The sequence below is a fragment of the Drosophila ananassae genome, chromosome 2R (assembly GCF_017639315.1).
Source record: "Drosophila ananassae strain 14024-0371.13 chromosome 2R, ASM1763931v2, whole genome shotgun sequence".
Classification (NCBI taxonomy): Eukaryota; Metazoa; Arthropoda; class Insecta; order Diptera; family Drosophilidae; genus Drosophila; species Drosophila ananassae.
The window spans coordinates 18,328,439-18,348,556 of NC_057928.1; the positions used below are offsets into that span (position 1 = coordinate 18,328,439).

A 20,118-nucleotide genomic window follows, 5' to 3' on the forward strand; every position below is an offset into this window, starting at 1 on the left:
TGCATCTCTTAGTCATGTAAACATGCACATTTCGCATTCGATTTTGATGCATATTGATGGGCTTTACGGACCTGACCAGCATGACTGACGCTAAGCAGTGTCGAGATTAATGGTCCCGAATTAGTCAGTGTCATTTATTGGTACGTTGAGCTCCTTCTGACACCCTGAAAATGAAAATTTACAGAGGAGGAGGCGGGAAAACCCGAAAAGAAAAGGGGGCAAGTCGATGAAGCTTAAGCGCATCCATTAGCCCTGCCGCCGAAATCAAAATAAAAGTCAATTAAAAATCAACACAATGAGTTCGTACAATTGAAGGTAAATGATCGTTTGAGGTCCGAGAAAAGACCAAAAATGGAGAGCTAAGGAAAAAATAATTTCAACATTGTATTTACAATATCATCGATCAATAACTGTCAACACACCAGTTCGAATTTTGGGAGACGGCAGTATTATGAGGTGGGTATAGTGACTTGGAGGCTAAAGTTGTCTCTTTTGGATCAATTTTATTTAATTTTAATACTATTATTACTTAAAATAAACAACTTTTGTCAAGTACACTAAGAAAAGTAACTCCTAGCACCTCTATTCTCAACTAAACCCCTTGAGAATCGTTTGGAAGGGCACCTAAAATTCGTCTTAAATCTCTTTCTCGCAAGCTGCACCCAAAATGTAATACAAATTACATTTCTTGTATTTATTCCTTAACCGATTCTTGGTGATTTTCGATTTAAGATTGCGGGTCACAGCGGCGATGAGAGATGCTGGAGATGGCGAAGCCCGAAGACCACCTGGCGGCCGCAGAGCCCGCTAATTGCATTGTGGGTACGCAGGGCACAAAGGAAAGTTGCCAGGTGATGATATCAGCATGATCAAGCACTTAAGTAAGTACAAATGATGGTCCCATCCCCCGCCAGCTAGGGAGCTTTGGAGCCCCTCCAATCGCCAGTCAGTTTTAGTCCGATGGTATGAAAAGTTTACAATTTGTTGATTCAACGCGGCATGAAATCGGCTTGGAACTTTGTTCAACTTTAATTAACCGATTTCTGCTGGCCCAGCTAGAAATGGGGAGAGATGAGAAAGAAGGGGTAAAAGGGGGTAAAAGTCATAGAAATAAGTTAAATTACATTTAAGCCGATTAAAGTTCAGCTCGGTTTCGGCAAAACGATTCGATTTGTGTCGTTTGGTGGAAGAGAAAAAAAGGGCACCAAAAACAGAACGCTGATGTCGATCGAATGGCGGCGGCAGATGGGTCCACTCACAAAGTTCATTAAAAGTGGCCAAGTTAATGCGCTGGGCAAACAAACATAAAAACCCGATAGAGCCCCGAAACCCAGAAACTCCCAAAAACCCTGAACTCGAACTCAAACTCGTTCAACGCATACTTGAGTGATGATTTTTCCCAAAACCTAATTTTCAATTTACCAAAACAATTAACAACAAATTTTATTGGCTTTTAAGCCATGCAAACACTCGAAACAGTGAGCGCATCATAAAACCTACATGTGTATCTTTCAGATACATACAAAGGCACAGAATGCCGCTATTGATCAAGTGTTTCTCGAAGAGATCTGTTTGCCTTTCCGTTCTATTGAAATTCCGAATGTTGTGTATCTTTTAATTAACAAATCCGAAATGGTAACTATAAAACTGGTGTAACCGAATCCAAATCCGCTCTACCTAATTGATTTTTTTAATTGGCAAGTGCTAGGGATGGCGTTTTAAGGGAATATTTGTATTATTTAAATCTGGGAAAATGGGAACGTATAGATTTTTAATGAAACACTGTGAAGTCCTTTACCTCTGTAATACAAACTGATTTAAAATACAGACCAGTTTCTAATCCCAAGCAACTCCTATATCTTTTAATTAACCAATTTGAAATGGTATCTATAAAACGGGTGTAACCCAATCCCAATACGCTCTAGCTTCTAGCTTGATTCGTTTGATTGGCAAATCGCATGAGGGGCACTTTCGAACCACATTCTACAAGCCAAGATCGAATCGAGGCATCTCTAAATCTCCGGATTGGCAAAGTAGGTGCCAGCTAGCATGTTGTTTTGCATGTCGGACCGACAAAACCCCCACCGCCTCCGACTACTTTTGCGCCAGGAGGAGGCCCAGGCCTATCCGTTCCGTGGCCACAATGTGCCATAAATTTATGACACTACTAAAAATAGTAGTGGTAAATGGTAGTCATGGAGTGTGGAGTATGGAATATGGAAGCCCTGCTCCGAGGAGTATCTGGGCATCTTCGTGCTGTTATGGCGGCAGTTACATTATGTTGCCTTTGTTTCTGGTGCGCATTACACGAGAGAACGAGAATTATATGCAAGTGAAAATGCCATTTAAAAGCAGATAAATAAACTTAATGCGAACTCGCGCCGCGGGTCGGGACGGAAAGTGTCATTGGTGGGATATTTATGTTAGCCAACGACCAGTGTCCTGTGGTGCAGACGCAAGGAGCCAGGAAACGAACATGAGGATAAAAACAAAAACCACTCCATAGTGGCCACTCCAGGAGCATTTGTCAGACCGCCATTCTTCACCCACAAAACAGACGGATCATTTTGTGGCCAACACTATCATTACGGCCAACTTAGAACCGTTAAGCTAAGGTTTCTCTTACCTGATCGACACTAAGAAAAAATCTTTCAAATTCCTCTAAAAGCTATTAGTGGCTCCCCTGATTTATATTTGGTGTATGTGTTGCGTGCCACAAACTAGCGTCTGGCTAAGAGTTCCTTACCCTTTTCTTCAACTCCGATAAATGCGGCGCAAAGGAAGCTATAAATAACAATTAATTGTATTATTAAACTAATTCGAAAACGCAAAGGACGAAAGGCCGTCAGTCATGCGATTGGACTGCCACATAAATTTTTGGTAGCCTGTCTGTTTTTTCGCGAACTCGCCCGTTCGGCCGGTCGGTCGGTCGGCTAATTTACATTTTGATAGCGGTCTGGGCCAAAAGTAAAAGTACACAAGTCCACGGCCAGCCAAAGTCGTTTCTAAAAAATTGTGCCCCACGGCAAAGGGCCAAGAGTGGCAGTCTCTTTTTTGTATAAATTTTTGCTTTTCGGTCCCCAGCAAGAGGAGTCCAATCAATTATTGAATCAGTCAATGATCATCAAGGAGCTGCCGTCTGCGACCTGCACGCAATAGCCCAAAGGAGTCCATGATGGTCCCCGATGGAGGACCAGTATCGACCGGTAAGTGTTGGCGTGAAAGTTACAAAAAATTAAAAATAATGACAACAATTAACGCTGAAAGTGTTGTCCCCTTTTTGGATCTTTAAAAAGAGACAATGAAGCGAAAGTCACCTTTCTTATAAGTTTTGAAAAAAAAACTTTTCAACTTAAGTTATAGGTTTTAAGTTTCTAGATCGTGTAGTAGATCGTGGGCAGCCGACTAGACAAACTCATCAACAAAGGTCCGCAAAAAGGACTTGGAAACAACCTCCAATGACCCGCGGCTTGATGCTGTTAGTCTACTCCTTAAGACCCTACCGTGGACATGCTGCCAGCCTAGACTTAAACCCAAAAGGCAGCAGATCTTCATCACAGTCGTTAATGAAAGCGAATAAAGCCGAACAAAACACCCTGAAGCGTTGCCAATTGTAGAGTGCAATTTTATATTACAATAATATTTTCATGGTTTTCTCGATGAAAGGCTTAACATATACAACATCCGTGTAGACGCCTGCATATCGAGGACTGGCGCATCCCAATCCAAAGGACACAATCCCGCAGACTTGGTTTTTGTAGACCAGAGGACCGCCCGAGTCGAAAGTGCAGGCATCCTTTTTGCCCATAACCGAGGCACAAAACATACTGTCCGTAATAACCGCTAAAAAAAGCGTTACATAAATATTAATTAGCATTTCCTTAAGGGATAAACTTACCAGAGGGCTTATAATTTTGACGGCATTTCTTTTTTTCTACAATTGGCACCATAATCGTTCGGAGCAATGTTTCAGGTCCAACACCCGCCTCCTTGAGCATGCCCCACCCGGAAACCCTCAGAACAGCTCCCGTTTTCAAATGTGTTGAGCACAGAGCCAGCTTTCCAATATTCTTACCCGTCATAGCTTTGTCCAGGCGTACCAGCGCAACATCCATGTGCATATCACTGTCCCGAAACTGACTGGACAGGATGAAGCTCTTCACTTTGCGTAATATTCCGCTATCCGTAAGTTTCGAAACACCACCTTCTACCGTCCATTCCTTACTGTCAGACCGGCCAGTGAAGCAGTGGGCTGCTGTCAGGACAATAAAGTCGTGGATCAGAGTTCCGCCGCAGACAAAGTCCTTGCTGTAGCGCAGGACCATCAAGTACCCTCCCAGCTTGTCGTTTGTGGTAACTTCGCCGCCAACGACACGGCCCGAATGAATCGGTGGCCTGATTAACTTGGCCAGCTTTCCCACATCGACGCTTTGGTTTAGGTTAACGGCCAGGACATCTTTCCACTGAAAGAAAAACACAAGTAGCAAGTAAGGCAAAAGATGCATCACTGGTGGAATTTTGTGGACGATCCCATATCCAGTTCAACTAATTCAGAACGCCAATCCTGAGCGGAAAGAAATCCATTAAAGCGAAGCATATGATACTTTTATAGTATTTTTAAATTCTTATTTAATTTTTAGCTGTCCTCAGAAACGTATGTGTCTTCAAAAGGGAACCAATGTGGGGTAACGTGATGTCCAAACCAGAAGGAAACAACAACCCTAGAGGTCTAAAATATAAAAAAAATCATCCAAGATGGTAGATTACTCAAAACTGAAATTGAATATTTATTATGAAGGCTTTTAGGGTCTAAAAACTTTATTTATTATCTAATAAATTCTTCATGCTCTCCTCGACAAACTTCTTCACATAGAACACATCCGTATAGACGCCAGGATAGCGACTACTGGCACATCCGATGCCGAAGGATACAATTCCGCAGACCTCGTTGCCGTAGACCAAAGGTCCTCCGGAGTCAAAAGTGCAGGCATCCTGTTTACCCAGAACCGAGGCGCATAGCATGCTGTTCGTTATATTGGCTACAATATTTTAATAATTATAACAATAATGTTGTTGTAACTCCCTATTTTGACTTACATGTAGGTCGATATGTTTGCCGGCATTTCTTTTTGTTGATAATTGGCACTGTAACCGTACGTAGTTCCTTCACCGGCTTCACCTGTTTAGGTTCGGTTAGTCCCCAGCCGGAAACTGTGAGCTTCGTCCCCTCCTTGAGATCCTTTGAGCAAAGCGACACTTTTTTTATTTTCTTACCGGTCATCGGTTTTTGGAGTAGCATCACCGCCACATCCATGTTCAAATCATCCACTCGAAAGCTGCCGGATCTGATGTATTTCTTGGCCTTGCGGACCTCGCCCTTGTCGGTCAGTTTGGTGATGCCGCCCTCGGCCTGCCAATTATTCACCTGCTCACGACCAATGAAGCAGTGAGCTGCCGTCAGGACAATAAGGTCGTGGATCAGAGAACCTCCGCATATGAAGTCCTTCTTGTAGCGCAGGGCAATCAAGTATCCGCCCAGTTTCTCTATGGTGGTCATCTCACCTCCCACAACACGAGCATGTACAGTTGCTAGTGGTGCAACTACCTTTGCCAGCTTTCCCAGATCGATGGTCTGGTTTAGATCCTGGCCCAGGACGTCCATCCATTTGAAGCTGATAGCGAGCAGGCAGCAGGCCCAAAGATTTGCCATAGCCCGAGACTCTGCTCTGTCTCGCTTGAAGTATAAACAATCGTGAAATTGAAGTGGAAATAGGCCATTCAAGTGGAACAGAAAACCTTTTCTTTCTTCGTTGAAACAATTTATTAACCCTGTAGGAACTTCTTCATGGTCTTCTCAATAAAGGGAGCCACTTTATACACATCTGTATAGACGCCGGGATACTTGTCACTGGCACATCCGATGCCAAAGGACACAATTCCGCATACCTCGTTCTGGTAAACCAGGGGTCCTCCGGAGTCGTACATGCAGGCATCTTTTTTACCCAAAACTGAAGCACAGATCATGTTTTCCGTTATGAGAACTATAGAGAAAATAAGGTTTTATTAGTAAAGTGGCATGACGATATGATAGCTGTAATACCACCTCTAGAAATATAAAAATTATTACTCGAAATACTCACCCTTCGGCCGATAGGCTTGTCGGCATTTGTTTCTATCTATCACCGGCACTGCCACGGCTCTAAGAAGATTTTCGGGCTCGGCAGTCCTCGGATAGATTAATCCCCAGCCAGAAACTTGGAGCGTGGTGCCTGTGCTAACGGTGTGAGAACACAGAGGGATGGTGTCGATTCCAATACCCACCATGGGTGCATTCAGCAGCACCAAGGCCACATCCATGTCCATAGTTTTTCTCCGGAACTGGATGGGCCAGGCGAATTTCTTGATGTAGCGCTGAACTCCCGATTCCGTGAGGTTGGAGATCCCGCCCTCGGCCGTCCATTTGGATTTATTGTAACGCCGAATGAAGCAGTGGGCCGCTGTCAGGACAATGCTCTCCTTGATCAAGCTGCCGCCACAGATGAATTCGTCGTCGTAACGCATCGCTATCAAGAATCCACCCAGTTTTTCGTTTGTGATCAGATAGCCGTTGATGACTCGTGGACTTGGACGCTGAGGCGCTATAGTTTTGTTGAGGTCCTCCGCCAGGACATTCGATACAGCCAGCAGGCAACTCAAAGCCCGAAGGCATTGCATTGTGGCAACAAATTGAAAAATAACTTACCAAAACTCTCTGACACAAAACTCAGGAATCCGGAACCGATCCGGCGTAGAGAAGCCAGTTAAGCGAGAAAAATGCAAAACTATTTAAAATACGAAGTCGGATGGCAATTGAGTTTAATTGCAAGTAATTTAGAAGTATACATATGTCTGTGTATGTTTATTATTTTGTTGTGCAATTCTGGAGTTAATTTAGCAGCGTCCGCGGACTACGAGAAGCTCAGAGGTCGAATTTCGCGCAGGAGCTCTTGCAAGTAGAACATTTGCTTGGAGTCTCGATTTCGCATATCCGTGGCATTCGGATACATGGAGTTGATCAGTTGGTGCAGGTCCGTATAACTCTAAAAAGGTCTATATATATTGGATCTAATCCCCTTTAGCAAAGCCTTAACTTACCCCGATATTGCGCCAAGTGGACTGATAGGACAGCTTGATGACGTCGACGTTTTCGGTGCAGACTTCAGACACCTCCACGAAGGTCGCTGACTCGGGAGTTACCCTGGCCGTGACCTCGGATGCATCATGCATGTCCTTGGGATTGCGCAGCCGAAGGATTAGGTCACGGTTAGTGGCTAGACGGTTCCAGTCGGAGCGGTAGAACTTCATCAGCTTGCAGTGAATAGACATTATATCGTAGACGTGCAACTCCGCTGCCAAGTGCTTTATGGAGAAATATCCCTGGTCGATGTAGCAACTGGCATCGAGTTCCGCAAACACGTTCAGGTTCATGTCCTGAAAGCGCTGTTTAAAGGTTTTTAAAATACAAATACGACTTTAAATATGGAATGGACTAATACTTTGCGCAACTCGACGAAATCAACAATCGGTTCAGTGATCTCCAAATACTTAAGCGGATTGGCTACGTACTCCTTTGGAATATCAATCACATATCCTCGAATACCCTTATTACTGATGAAAAAGACCACTCGTACGAACTGGGTGTCCACGGTAAAGATTAGCTCATCAGGACTAATAAAAAGTGTGTTAAAAGAAGAAAAAATAGAAATATTAAAATGACCTAACGACTTACTTTAATTCATTTTGGTCAAGTTCCCAATTCCGAAAGGGAAAATGAATATATCGCGGATAGGCAAACCCAAAGTCACCCAAGCGATCGGTCTTAACGGTCAAGACTTTAAGTTCATAGTCGAAGTTCGACTCCAGAATATACTCGGTGGTCCAGTGGGTGACCTTTGTTAATTCGACATATTTCTTTGACGTTGGAGCGGCGGAAGGCGTTAATCCGGGAATACGGCTCTTGCGTGCTCCTGTTCCATCGCCGATTTCTGAATCACCCAAATCCGTTTCGGCATCTTTTTCCGATTCTACGCCCACAGTAGTTGAACTAGGAGCGTCCTTATTAGACGCCAAGACAACACTCGTATTCCTGCGACTTCTGGAACCGGCGCGCTCGACTCGAGATGAACTCACTGGAGTATCTGCATGATGAAGTCTTCGGGGTATCTTCACCCCTTGTGGTGCCGTTTGATTAAATATCTTTTTGGCACTCTCTTCATATTTTCCCTTTATGTTCTCGAGGGTAGTCATAAATTGATAAAGTGTCATGTCATCACCTTGACTATGCTGTGAATCTTGTGGTTTCAACTCATTTTCCTCCATATTCATTTCGGGCGTTCGTTCGAATATAGGATATATTCGCTCAGGTTTGGACTGATCCTCGTAATTGAATGTGTAAACGTCGGCAGTCACGTCCTTTTCCACATCGGCCTCTATGACACGACGGCGATAAAGTGGACCTACTGACTTCTTATTCGTTTGCTCGTCTTCTAGAGCCTCGTCTCGAAACTCCTGCGGGAACTTGAACGAGGACAATAATAGAGGTATGCAGTACCGCTGCATTATCTGCATTTCCTTCTTCTTCAGAGGTCCCTGTTGTAGGTAAAAGTTCTTCACCAAATCGGCGGGAACACTTGGGTAGGAAGCACTACGGCGGAGCAAATCTATGGCCGAGGGCCGGTAGATGTTCAAGGAGCTCTCCCGTACAGCCAGCGATCGATGACTTATGGGTTTCCCTCTTGCAGAAAGATCTGCCGAGGCTTGACTCTCCGCTACGCTCTTTGATATTGTGCTCCTCCTTGCGGAAGTAGGATTTTCAGGTTTTCGCGGCTTTTTTGGTTTTTTTTTGTGCTTTTTGTCAACATCCTCGGTGAGTTCCTCCACCTCGGCCTCCGGTCCCTGTACCTCCTCTTCAATGAACTGGCAGACCATCGGTTCGCCCCACCGACATAAATGTAAGGGCATCTTAAAGGTCAGGATAAAGTATGGTAAGTCGTCCTGGTTCAGATGAAGGTCGGGCTCCGTAATCAACGAAAAATCATGGCTCCGTTTCGTACCACTTGGACCAACCTCGTCCTCCAACCCGATGTCTGCCTGGAGTTGTTCGACATGCAAAGTCCGACCCTCCTCGTGCATCGTTATATTGAATTTCTGAAAAGCGGTATGCTTGGGTTTTCGCAGAAAGACCATAGAGTAAATACCTCCCATCATTATATATTGCCGGAGATTTACCTAAAATAAATTTCAAAAAAATTTAATCATAATGTAAATGGGTGATCTACCCACTTCAAATGGCAACAGATTAATGTTGCGGGGATTGAATGTTTCCATAAAAAAATCTTTGCACTCTTGCTCTTCTCTATCAATAAAGATCTTATAAGGATCAGGGACCTTGCCCTCTGGTAACTCCTGCGGCTTCTTTGGCAACTTAGAAGGGGGTTTATTCTCTAATCTCATTTCCTTATTTTCAGCGATCTTTGTCTTTTCAGCTTCAATGACCCTAGAAAAAATTATCAAATATAAAATAATAATCAGACGAAAGATTATAGTTTCAACAGACTCCATAGCATCTTGATAGACTTGCATTTGGTTGGACATTTTTAGCATTAGCTCCTCCTGAATGTCCACCTGGGCTGCCCATTCGCTGGCGGCACTGTCCTCGATGTTCATAATTCCACAAATGGGAGTATTGCCCTGGTCGCCGGGGAGCTCGTAGCTCTTGGCCAGATGGGAGTACGGGTCGAAAAAGAAGTGTATACATCTTAGGGTCAGGTTGTCGTGGAGGACGCTCAGAGGCAGCTGCACGGTTACTCCAACACAACCTAAATCGGCGTATAGTAAGGGCAGCCTGAGCAAAAATATATTGTTAAAATAATCTCCTAGGTCCTCCCATCCCAACCCTTACGTCATATAATTGAAACGCACAGGGACGTCCTGCAGACCCCACAATTGGAAGTTAAAGTTCTTGGCTTTGTAGCAGTAATCGGCGAGCATACAGCCTTTGGCCCTAAAATAATTAAAATTATTACATTTCCTGAAAAAAGGACATCTTACGTCATATAGGATTCAGGTGAAGAAATGACCCGGTAGGAGAGTTTGTCGAAGAATGTTACTATTTCCGCATACAGTTCGGCGGGCATCTAAGAAACATAGATTTGATGGGCAATGTTTGAATGGATTTGAGGACCCACCTTAGCCATTTCGAAAACTCGGGTGACCGGCATACTTAAGATGGTATCCTCCTCACGAAGAGTCTGTTGGACGCGTTTGAGGGTCTCTAAAATTCGCAGGATGGTGTCGTCATAGAACTTTCCTATTTCCGGTCGGGTCGTCTCTAAGAGCGTTTCGCGTGTGAAGTCCTGGCGTTCGGGAGCTTGGGACAGGATACTGCGCTCATCCACGGAGAGGACCCAGCTAATGTCGTCTTTCTTGTTCGCCTTCTCTTCAGTACGCAGCTGGAAGAGAAAACTCCGAATGTCACGGGGTTGTTCGGAATCGGGCAAGCCATCGCAGGAGACATAGGTTTTCCATTTTTCGTTCATCAATTGTTGGAACATTAGTTCCGTGCACTCCTCCTTGGCTTCTGAAAAATATAAGCCAGGCCTATTCCCAATTCAAGTGAATAAAGATAGCATTTTTATACCTTTTACTAAATTCGAACTGGTATGGAGGTCCTGCAACCGCTGAACATATTTTAGCGTTCTAGCCATCCACTCTTCCTCCGTGATAACAGCCACCGATAATCTGCTTTCCGAAGTCCTTTTTTTCGAACGCCTAACCATTTTTTATTTATATTTTTAGTGTTTTTAATATTTTTATTAATGTTTTATTATTTTTTAAATATTTTTTTTTGTCTTTTTTGGGTGTAGTTTTTGTGTGTATACCCCTTGTGTGTTTTTTGACAACTAAGGCATTTTTATAGAAATCACTTTATTAGGTCAGTGTGATCAGTATATGAGTTTAAATGGATACACAAATATTTCGATACTACGAGTAACTTAAGATACGAATCTCACTAAGAAATCGTTTAATATTGACGAAGAGCTTGATTTCCTTGTTTAAATCCTCTGAATGGGGATTCATCGATAAAATGGCGTGATTCAGGTCCGCATAGGTCTAAGGGTTATAACTAGTTAGTAGGTTTATTGGCTTAAAATATTAAGAATGAAACTTACACTAATATTTCGCCACGTTTCCTCGTAGGTGAGTTTCACAACGTCAACGTCATCGGAGCACTTTTCCGTCACCTTGACGAACGTGGCGCCCTCGGGACAGATTCGGACTGTCACATCCGAGAGATCGGAGGTGTCCTTGACGAACTTCATGTTGATTAAGATATCTCGGCGTAGGGCCAGGCGGTTCCAACTGGATCGATAAAATTTCATGATCTTGCAGTAGAGTGCCATCACATTATACGTGTGTTCTTCACAGGCCACGTGTTTAATGGAAAAGTAACCATTGTCTATGTAATAGCTGGCATCGTTCGCGGCAAAAATGTTTAGATTTTTGTCAATGAGTAGCTAAAAAATTTCAAAGAATTATGAATTTGGCATTGTGCAAAATTCATCGAACTCACCTTACGAAACACACGAAAGTCAGAAATGGGCTCCTTGATTTCGAGATACTTGACCGGTTTGGCCGTGTAACCCTTGGATAGATCAGTGACATAGCCACGCACTCCCTGGGCACTGATATAAAAGAAGGTTCGCACATGGAATGTGTCCAATTTCAGCAGGACCTCATTGGGACTGAAATAAAAAGAAACAAATTATCCTAAATATTAATGAATAAAACTAGGACGAGCTACTCACTTTTCCTCGTTCGGCTGCAGGACCCAATCGCGAAATGGAAAGTGCTCGTATCGCTTAAAAGAAAATCCAAAGATACCCAAGCGATCGGTTTTGAAGCTAATGGTGTTGTCCTCCATATTTACCTTCATGTCCTTAATGTGCTTAGTCGACCATTGCTGAACTGTTTCTGTAGAAAATTCATATTCATCCTCATCATCATCGTAGCCTTGAGGCAACGATAAATTACTAGTATCCCTTGACTTTTTTTTAGAACCACGTGGCTTTTTCGTTTGTAGATTGTCCCTCGATGGTGCTTTAAAGCTCATTTCTGAAGTTCTCATACTGAGCCTTGATGGAACATTTAGCGAAATGACTTTTTTGCCTGCATCTGATTTCCTTGCCAGCTTGGTAGTCTCGCTCGTGACAGACTTTTTTAAGGACTTCCTTTTAAACAAATCATCCAAAATCGGCTGTTCTTCTACAGCACCTTTTTTTACGCTTTTTTTGGCATTAACATCGATCTGACGCAAAATGGCATTGGGTCTGCTCATGTACTGGAGCATAATCGAGTCGAAAGTGGCCACCAGCCCGTTGGCGGTCTTTTTAGTGCCATCGAGCTGATCCACCTCGGATTCATCAAATAGCTCGTTATACTGAGTTTCAAAGTGAGGGAACATTCGTTCAGGATCATCTTGCACTTCGAACTCGAAGTTATCCATCTTAGGGGCCTCCTCCACGGTATCGGCAACATCGAAACGCTTAACCAAGGCATGGGATTTAGCTTGAGATTCAGCGTCCTTGGGGACATCAAGGTAATCCCTGGGCATCTTGAAGGACGATATTATGCGGGGTATGCAGGCATTTTTTAAGTTCATCACTTCCATCTTGCTCAGCCTTTTGTCCAGATGAAAATCCTTTCGTCGAAAAACCCGATCCACCGGCATAGCCATTTTGCTGAACCTCAGTATGGACATCAATGGGGGAGCAAACGCGTTGGCCAACAAGGACATTCTCGAGTTAGAGTTGTTAGTGATATACGAGCAGCGACTTGAAACCCTTTTGAAGTCAAAGAAGCTTAGATGAGCCGTAGATCGTTTTCTTCTCGTTATGTTTTTATGGGTGCTGCTTAGAAATTGACACACCTTGGGAGTGCCCCATCTACAGAGATCCGGGGGCAGCTTCATCGTCACATGGAAGTACGGCAAGTCGCTCTCGTTCAACTTGAATAGGCTGTTCCGTTGATCCGCCCTGACGAACTCAGAAACCCGAAGGCTCATGGATTGGCCCTTGAAATCGGTCCGACACACCACGTCAGCTAAGTTCTTTATCTTTCGTTGATCCTCATGGAGGAGAACACTGAGATTCTGATAGGCTGTCTGTTCCGGACGCCGCACAACCATCAATGAATAGATTCCACCGGCTATGATGTGCGCTCGCATATTAAGCTAAAGAACGATACTTATGAGTTTAGAGCTCTAATAACTAGGAAGTACCTACATCTTTCGGCATTAGGCTAATATGTTTGGGATCGTAGGCTACATCGAGGAAGCTTTTATATTGTTTCTCTTCGCGATGGATGAACTCCTGATAAATGTCGGGTAGCATGCCCGGCGGCACCGGATTCACCAGTTTCGGTATCTTTGGAATAATTATCTTGGACTTCCTTCCGTCCGCATCGGATTTGTCGGCCTTGGCAGCCTGTTCTGTTCTTTCGGCAATTAGGTTCAATGTATCCTGATAGTCCTGATACCTTTGATTCATGGCGTCCAATACTTCCGATTGAATGTCCTGCTGCAGTAACCATTCGCTAATAAGCGACTCCTCCATGTCCTTGATGCCTGCACTGGGCATGTAGTCATTATCGACCACATAATCCGGGGCGCTATGGGCATTCTGCGAGTAATGGTCGAAGCTGGTGTGGACACATCGGATGGTGAGGCAATCGTCTAGGACAGATATTGGCACCTGGACTTCCACACCTGAGCAAGGAAACTCGGCCAACATTACGGGGACCCTTATACAAAATTTAAAATGATTTAAAAACGTCCTAGCCATTTTTTTAAAAACCTACGGTAATTGCTCAAAAAGGATAGGAACATTGAAAAGACCCCAAATATCCATCTGCCACGAATCGCAACTGTAACCCCAATGGCCCACAATTCCATTTGTAGAGCTAATAGAAATACAATTTGACATCAAATACGGTTTTTGTTAATTTTAAAATTACCTACCTCATATAAACTCGTTGCATTCTCAATATTCGATAGGCAAGACGATCGAAAAGGCTAACAATTTCCTGTTGCACCTCTTTATAAACCTAAAAAAAAGATTATACCATCTGGTGTATAGATTTAATGTGCGATTTACTCACTTCAAATATTTCTTGTCGCGTTTGGGGAGCAAGTGCCAATATCTCTTCCTCGTTGTTCACAAAAATATCTATTTGATCCAAGGTCTCCAGGCAGTTGCTTATATTAACCCCATAATACAAGCCTGGGTTGTCGCTCAGGGCTTTTCTCAAAACTTCTCGAGTCAAGTTTTTGGCATAGATATTCTGAGTCAAAATGGAACGTTCGTCGACCTGCAGAGTCCAGTCCCGGGAGGTGTTCGCTTCGATCTCCTCGAAGTGACGAATTTTGGCCAGAAAGGTTCTCACCTCGACGGGTTCAGATGGGTTGGGTATCTCATCACATCGAAGATATTGTTCCCATCGTTCCTTGATTGCCCGCTCGACCTCAAGTTCCTTGAAATTCTCAACAGCATCTGGAGTCATAAATAGTTAGGTATGGAATTAATTTAAAATTAAAATTGAGCCAAACTTTTAAATATAGTGCAGGTGGTGACTACGTCCTGAATCCGGTTGAAGTACTTTTTTTGTTTATCCGCCTGTTCCGATTCGCTGAGAAATACTTCTTTAGATTCAGCCGATTTTCTTTTCACCATCTTGTCGATAAGGACACCGTGTTCAAGGATTAAGTGTAAGGATTAAGTGGTTTTTGTGTCTTTTTGTATTTTATTAAGTATGTTTTGTTTTGTTTGTTTATTGTGTTTCGATGTTTTGTTTTTTTGTCGTTTAGTGTTTGAGTAGATGTTATGTTATGAAGGTTAAGACAAGGCTTGTCATGTTTTATGATATTAATTAGGTTCATGCTTCTGCAATACATTATTAAACATCACACATAATTAAATCCAATTCCATTTAATTGATGTTTTTATTCCATTGTCTTATCGTGAAAGGTAGAATGGTAGCAGTATACAAGATTGGATATCGAAAAAATAGACAAATCCTATGAAAAGCTCAACGGTCGAGATAGAGATAGCATTTTCTTAACGTAAAAAAGGAGCAAAGAATCCTTATTTCGCGATTCCAAGGCAGTGGGAGACATTGAGCAAACAGCCATATGAAGGTCCGTGAAATTCTGTAAAATATCAAATTAAAGACACATTGCTCCTCGTATTTAATTCCTAAAGGCTATACTAACTCCAATATTACGCCACGTATTTTTGTAGGACAGCACTATCACATTCTCTTGGTCTGAGCAGTTCTCTGTGACTGTTACAAAGGTGGTGCTTTCGGGTTGAATGCGTACCGTGACCTCCGAGTAGTCGGTATTATCCTTGGCTAACTTCATTCCCAGTATAATGTCCCGGCGATTGGCCAGTCGATTCCAGCTCGATCGATAGAACTTCATGCTTTTGCAGTGCAGGGCCATCATTTTGTAGGTATGCTGCTCAGAGGCCACGTGCTTCATCGAGTAGTAGCCGTTTGTGATATAGAAACTGGCGTCATGTTCGGCGAATATGTTTATGTTCTTCGCCACGAAAATCTAAGGGAGTGTTTGTCAAAAATCTGGTAGCACATGGAAAGATATAAACCTTTCCCCACAAATATAAACTCACCTTGCGCAACATTTTAAAATCAACAATCGGTTCCTTGATTTCCAGATACTTTACTGGTTTGGCGGCATATCCTTTTATTATGTCCGTCACATAGCCACGCACTCCCTTGGCACTGATGTAGAAAAGAATGCGTACATGGAAGGTGTCCAAGGAAAAGATGACCTCTTCCGGACTGAAATTGGAGAAGAGTTAGCCAGGATTAACCGGAGACCTCGACTTACTTCTCCTCATTGGGTTGCAGAGACCATTCCCGAAAAGGGAAATGATCGTACCGCTTAAAGGCGAGTCCAAAAATGCCCAGACGATCCGTTTTAAAGGTAAGCTTGTGGGTAACCTTATTGATCTCCAGATCAATGATGTGCTTTGTCGTCCAATGGGTCACCTCTTCAAACTTATCCGAGCCCCGAAATTCCGACTCTGGTCTAATAGCAGTGGAACGTTTGGTCCTTCGTCTCCCAGGCGTCGGTTCCTTTTCGTCCTTCTTGGGAGTCGACGTGTTTTCAGGGACGACTTCCTCCTTGACCTTTTCCTTAGGCTGCTTCTTTTCCGGCTCGTCGGGCTGATTGAGTAGTTCGTTTGGCTTGGCCCTATACTTGACTTTGATGTTGTTCAGATCCTCGATCAATTGGTGCATGGTGTGTGATGTACCCGCAAGGGTAAGCTCCTGAGGTTCGTCCGAATCTTCTAAGTCGGAATCAGCTTGTTGCACCGGCTCCACTTTCGGAAAATAGGGATACATCCGCTCTGGTGTTTCCAACTGGGACTCGTAGTCAAAGCCCAGCTCCGGCCTTTTCGCCACTACTTCAGCATCCTGTCGCTTAAACAGACCCTTTTTGTTGGTGCTTACTTCCACATCCGGCAAATCATCGAGAAAGTCAGCCGGAAATTTAAATGAAGAGATTATCCGCGGGATGGCATGTCTCTCCACGTTCCGTACCTGCAGGTGGCTAAGCAGTCTGTCCTTTAATGTGAAATCCTTGAGCATAAGCCCGGCGGAAATACTACCTATACCACTGTAACGGGTATGCCGGAGCATCATTCGGATGGTGGGTCGAAATATATTCGTCGTCGAATCCACGGACAGTCGAGTGGTTTGCCGAATACTGGAGCGAGAATCTGCAGTGGATGCTCGTGTATTCTGATCCGAGGAGGCGCCAAATTCGGCAAGCGTGCGTCTGGGCTCAGGTGGAACTAATTGCATCTCTGTCAGAAAGTGGCACACCTCCGGTTCGCTCCACTTGCACAAATCCGGCGGCAGTTGGATGCTGACGTGGAAGAATGGCAGATCGGAATCCTCCAGTTTGGCGTTCGCCGGAGTTACTAACGTTGCCCGGCTCCTTCTCATCATTTCCGTGGCATGGTGATTGCGCTTCGTCTCGGCCACCAGCTCGGGCATCGTGTGCAACAGCCGATCGTCCTCGTGCCACACAATGTTGAACTTGTTGAACTCGGTCTGATCGGGTCGCCGCACAAACATAATCGAATAGATGCCACCCTGGATGATGCACTCCCTCAAATTGATCTGAAAATTAAATTTAATTAATGATATGGGATGAGATCCTCAACTTCCTGTGCGCACCTCCCCAGGAAACAGGCGTAGATTCCTTGGATGGTAGACCTCGTCGAGGAATGCCGTATTCTGGCTGTCCTCTATCCTAAGAAAATCGTTGTAGATATCGGGGAACATGTTGGGGGGCACTAATGGCGGCTCCCTCGGAGCTTTTGGTATAATTATCTTTGGTCCTTTACCCTCATTGCCACTCTTGGCCTCCTTGGCCGCTTGTTCGACCCTTATGGCGATATCTGCCATAACTTCCTCGTACTCCTCCCGCCGGTGCAACATCTCGGCCAATGTCTCCTCCTGGAGATCCTGCTGCATAATCCATTCGTTGATCATGGATTCCTGCATATCCAATATCCCGGCATTGGGATAATTGGTACTTGACATAATCGGCGGCTCAAAACTCTTTGCATTTTGCGAAAAATTATCGAATTCGGTGTGAATGCTGCGAAGGGTCATGCAATCCACCAGCATGCTCATTGGCACCTGGACTGTCACCCCAGTCGTTTCGAAAGTGGCCAACATCACTGGAATTCTTCAAAGGACCAACATTAATTTAAGAAAATAGCTTTTGGTAATAAGAATACTAACTCTAATTGATTGAAAAGTACGGAAACGTTCAATAGACCCCACAAATCCAATTGCCATGGACCAGTCCGGTGGCTCCAGGTGGCCACTTTGTTATCCTCAGTGCTTAAATAATGAAAATGTTACTATAAATAATTTAGATCTCAGACCACTAGTTCCTACATCATATAAGCCGATTGCATGTGCATTATTCGATAGGTGAGCCGATTGAAAAGTTGATTTATTTCCTCCTCGAGCTCCGAATAAGTCTGAAAACCCACTTAGATTACTAAATATATAGACTACCACCACTTACATTACTTACTTCCATTATTTCATACTGGACCTTAGTGGTCATAAGCTCCAGTTCAGCTTGATTGTCTAGCATTGTGTCCATTTGTTTCAGGGTTTCCAGACACTTCTCTATGTCGTTTTCATAGTGACCCCCGGGATCATCCTTAGTGGAGCGCATTTTGTCCCTGGTCTTGTCCGTCCGGAATATGTTCTGGTTAAGGATGCTTCTCTCATCTATCGACAACGTCCAGCTAACCGAGCCCTTCGACTCGATATCGTCAAAGTGCCGAATTTTGGCAATAAAAGTTCGCACATCGACGGGCACATAAGGTCTGGGAATGCCATCGCATCGCAAATAGTGCTCCCAGTGTTCCTTACGGACTCGGAGGGCCTCCGATTGATGGAAGTCCTTTTCGGATTCTGTTGGCATGTTTTAGATTCAGTATACATGATATCTTGAAGGACAATTGGACATACTCTTAACTAGCTCCCCACTAGTGGTGACATCCGCCAGACGAAGCAAGTACTTAGCCTCCCGCTCGTTAACCTCCGACAGCGGGATCAGGTTTATCTTGGGAATCGCTTCTGCAGGCATCCTTGAGAAATAAGTTTACTAGTCGTATAAATGTATTATAGGTATAATTTTAGCATTGTATGATTGTTTATATTTGAAATAAATAGTGTCTGTCAAAAGTCGATTTTTTGAAAGGCAACTAGTCAGAATTTAGAAATCTTTAAAGATAAAACAAACATTTAGTCCTTTAAGAAAGATTTTATAGATTTTACTGACTGGCAGACATCCAGAAAATCTAAAAAGAGCAAATACCAAACGTAAGCCCATAATCTAATGCCAAACTTTGGCCACAACTCAGCCAAGTAGGTGGGTGCGACCACCGCCCCTTTAAAAAAAAAACAAGACTATGCAGTACCTCCCCCCCAAGCAAAATCCAGGAGATTTATTTTGGCCTTTGCCAGCTTTCGTGCCAAGAAAATACTTCTCGAATGCCATATCAACCTGAGAGGAGAAAGTGTAGATGCAAAGCCGGGGATAAGACCCGAGACCCAAGTCTGCCAGAGACCAAAGACAATAGCTCGTTTCCAATAAATTGATTAAATTTTATGTTGCATTGTCTGTTTGTGACTCTTTCAAGCTCCATTTACATACGAGAGGAGCATGTTATGTGGCATGTCAATGCTACGGAATCGGCCATGTCTGATCGATTACATTGATGAATGAATTTCAACGAGCCGTCGCATTATTGGACGTCAGCAAGGAGGACAATGACGTGCTCTCCACGACTCCTACACAGGCCAGTTTTTGTCAAAGGCAGCATTCCTGGCTCAAAGGCTATACTGGGAGAAAAACTATTACAAAATACTGGAGCAGTAATTATTAATATATAAAGGTACTAGATTAAAACATAATAATATATTTTAAAAAATAATTACTATACTTATATTTTACATATTTTTAAGATTTTAATCCTTTTCTTTAAGAACTTTTTCTCTCTATTTCTGTGGCTACAACTTCCTTTACGACTCTGTGGAAATTTATTTGTGGCAAGTTGTCCTTTAAATAAATTCGTTGTCAAACGTTGATCCCTGCCACGGACAAGCGAACGGACTGGACTCTGCAATAACTCAAATGGCTTCGAGCTGGTTTCCACTTAATGAACTTGGCTCTTTTTTTATCGGAATGCCAGAGGCCACGAATCCGAAATCTCCAGCCCATTAGGAGGCAATAGTTTTGACACCTTTACCTTTAAGTAGGGCCCCCCAATCAATATCAATTGATCCCCTTCCGTCTAGTCCACATAACTAGCAACTGGGGAAAATGACGAGCAAATCGCTCGACTGCCATGCAATCATTCAATTATAATTTGCAAGCAATGAACAAGAAGCGAGAGAGATCTGTCCAAGTTTCGCGTCCAATCTGCCTGGCCGAGGCACAAATAATAACAATTTCCTGGC

The 20,118-nt window shown here is 43.6% G+C and overlaps 6 protein-coding genes across 7 annotated transcripts; all 6 read right to left on the reverse strand.

The window, feature by feature from the left end:
• Positions 1–3,604: 3,604 nt before the first annotated feature.
• LOC6493072 (seminase) lies at positions 3,605–4,522 on the reverse strand. Its single transcript, XM_001956951.4, has 2 exons — positions 3,899–4,522; positions 3,605–3,843 (listed from the first exon to the last, which is right to left on the reverse strand). The coding sequence occupies exons 1-2, from the start codon at positions 4,503–4,505 to the stop codon at positions 3,632–3,634; spliced, it is 819 nt and encodes a 272-aa protein (XP_001956987.1). The 5' UTR covers positions 4,506–4,522; the 3' UTR covers positions 3,605–3,631.
• Positions 4,523–4,800: 278 nt separating this feature from the next.
• Positions 4,801–5,745, reverse strand: LOC6493071 (seminase). The gene is made up of 2 exons (XM_001956950.4): positions 5,098–5,745; positions 4,801–5,039 (listed from the first exon to the last, which is right to left on the reverse strand). The coding sequence occupies exons 1-2, from the start codon at positions 5,708–5,710 to the stop codon at positions 4,819–4,821; spliced, it is 834 nt and encodes a 277-aa protein (XP_001956986.1). The 5' UTR covers positions 5,711–5,745; the 3' UTR covers positions 4,801–4,818.
• A 52-nt stretch (positions 5,746–5,797) lies between these two features.
• On the reverse strand, positions 5,798–6,733 carry LOC6493070 (seminase). Its single transcript, XM_001956949.4, has 2 exons — positions 6,141–6,733; positions 5,798–6,041 (listed from the first exon to the last, which is right to left on the reverse strand). The coding sequence occupies exons 1-2, from the start codon at positions 6,712–6,714 to the stop codon at positions 5,824–5,826; spliced, it is 792 nt and encodes a 263-aa protein (XP_001956985.1). The 5' UTR covers positions 6,715–6,733; the 3' UTR covers positions 5,798–5,823.
• A 105-nt stretch (positions 6,734–6,838) lies between these two features.
• Positions 6,839–10,921, reverse strand: LOC6493069. The gene is made up of 10 exons (XM_001956948.3): positions 10,679–10,921; positions 10,227–10,618; positions 10,090–10,175; positions 9,941–10,042; positions 9,596–9,883; positions 9,322–9,535; positions 7,769–9,267; positions 7,536–7,707; positions 7,135–7,479; positions 6,839–7,079 (listed from the first exon to the last, which is right to left on the reverse strand). The coding sequence occupies exons 1-10, from the start codon at positions 10,815–10,817 to the stop codon at positions 6,948–6,950; spliced, it is 3,369 nt and encodes a 1,122-aa protein (XP_001956984.2). The 5' UTR covers positions 10,818–10,921; the 3' UTR covers positions 6,839–6,947.
• Positions 10,922–10,948: 27 nt separating this feature from the next.
• On the reverse strand, positions 10,949–14,930 carry LOC6493068. 2 transcript variants are annotated; one of them, XM_014908712.3, is made up of 10 exons: positions 14,645–14,930; positions 14,197–14,588; positions 14,057–14,142; positions 13,897–13,998; positions 13,323–13,839; positions 11,969–13,270; positions 11,847–11,899; positions 11,612–11,783; positions 11,211–11,555; positions 10,949–11,151 (listed from the first exon to the last, which is right to left on the reverse strand). In XM_014908712.3, exons 1-10 carry the CDS (start codon positions 14,766–14,768, stop codon positions 11,023–11,025), a joined length of 3,222 nt encoding a protein of 1,073 aa, XP_014764198.1. In that variant the 5' UTR covers positions 14,769–14,930; the 3' UTR covers positions 10,949–11,022. The 2 variants fall into 2 exon arrangements, with proteins under 2 accessions (XP_014764198.1, XP_001956983.2); XM_001956947.4 differs by having other exon boundaries at positions 11,847–13,270; positions 14,645–14,929.
• Positions 14,931–15,013: 83 nt separating this feature from the next.
• Positions 15,014–18,854, reverse strand: LOC6493067. Its single transcript, XM_001956946.4, has 9 exons — positions 18,625–18,854; positions 18,179–18,567; positions 18,037–18,122; positions 17,878–17,979; positions 17,305–17,821; positions 15,947–17,247; positions 15,726–15,897; positions 15,308–15,652; positions 15,014–15,244 (listed from the first exon to the last, which is right to left on the reverse strand). The coding sequence occupies exons 1-9, from the start codon at positions 18,740–18,742 to the stop codon at positions 15,113–15,115; spliced, it is 3,162 nt and encodes a 1,053-aa protein (XP_001956982.2). The 5' UTR covers positions 18,743–18,854; the 3' UTR covers positions 15,014–15,112.
• Positions 18,855–20,118: the final 1,264 nt, after the last annotated feature.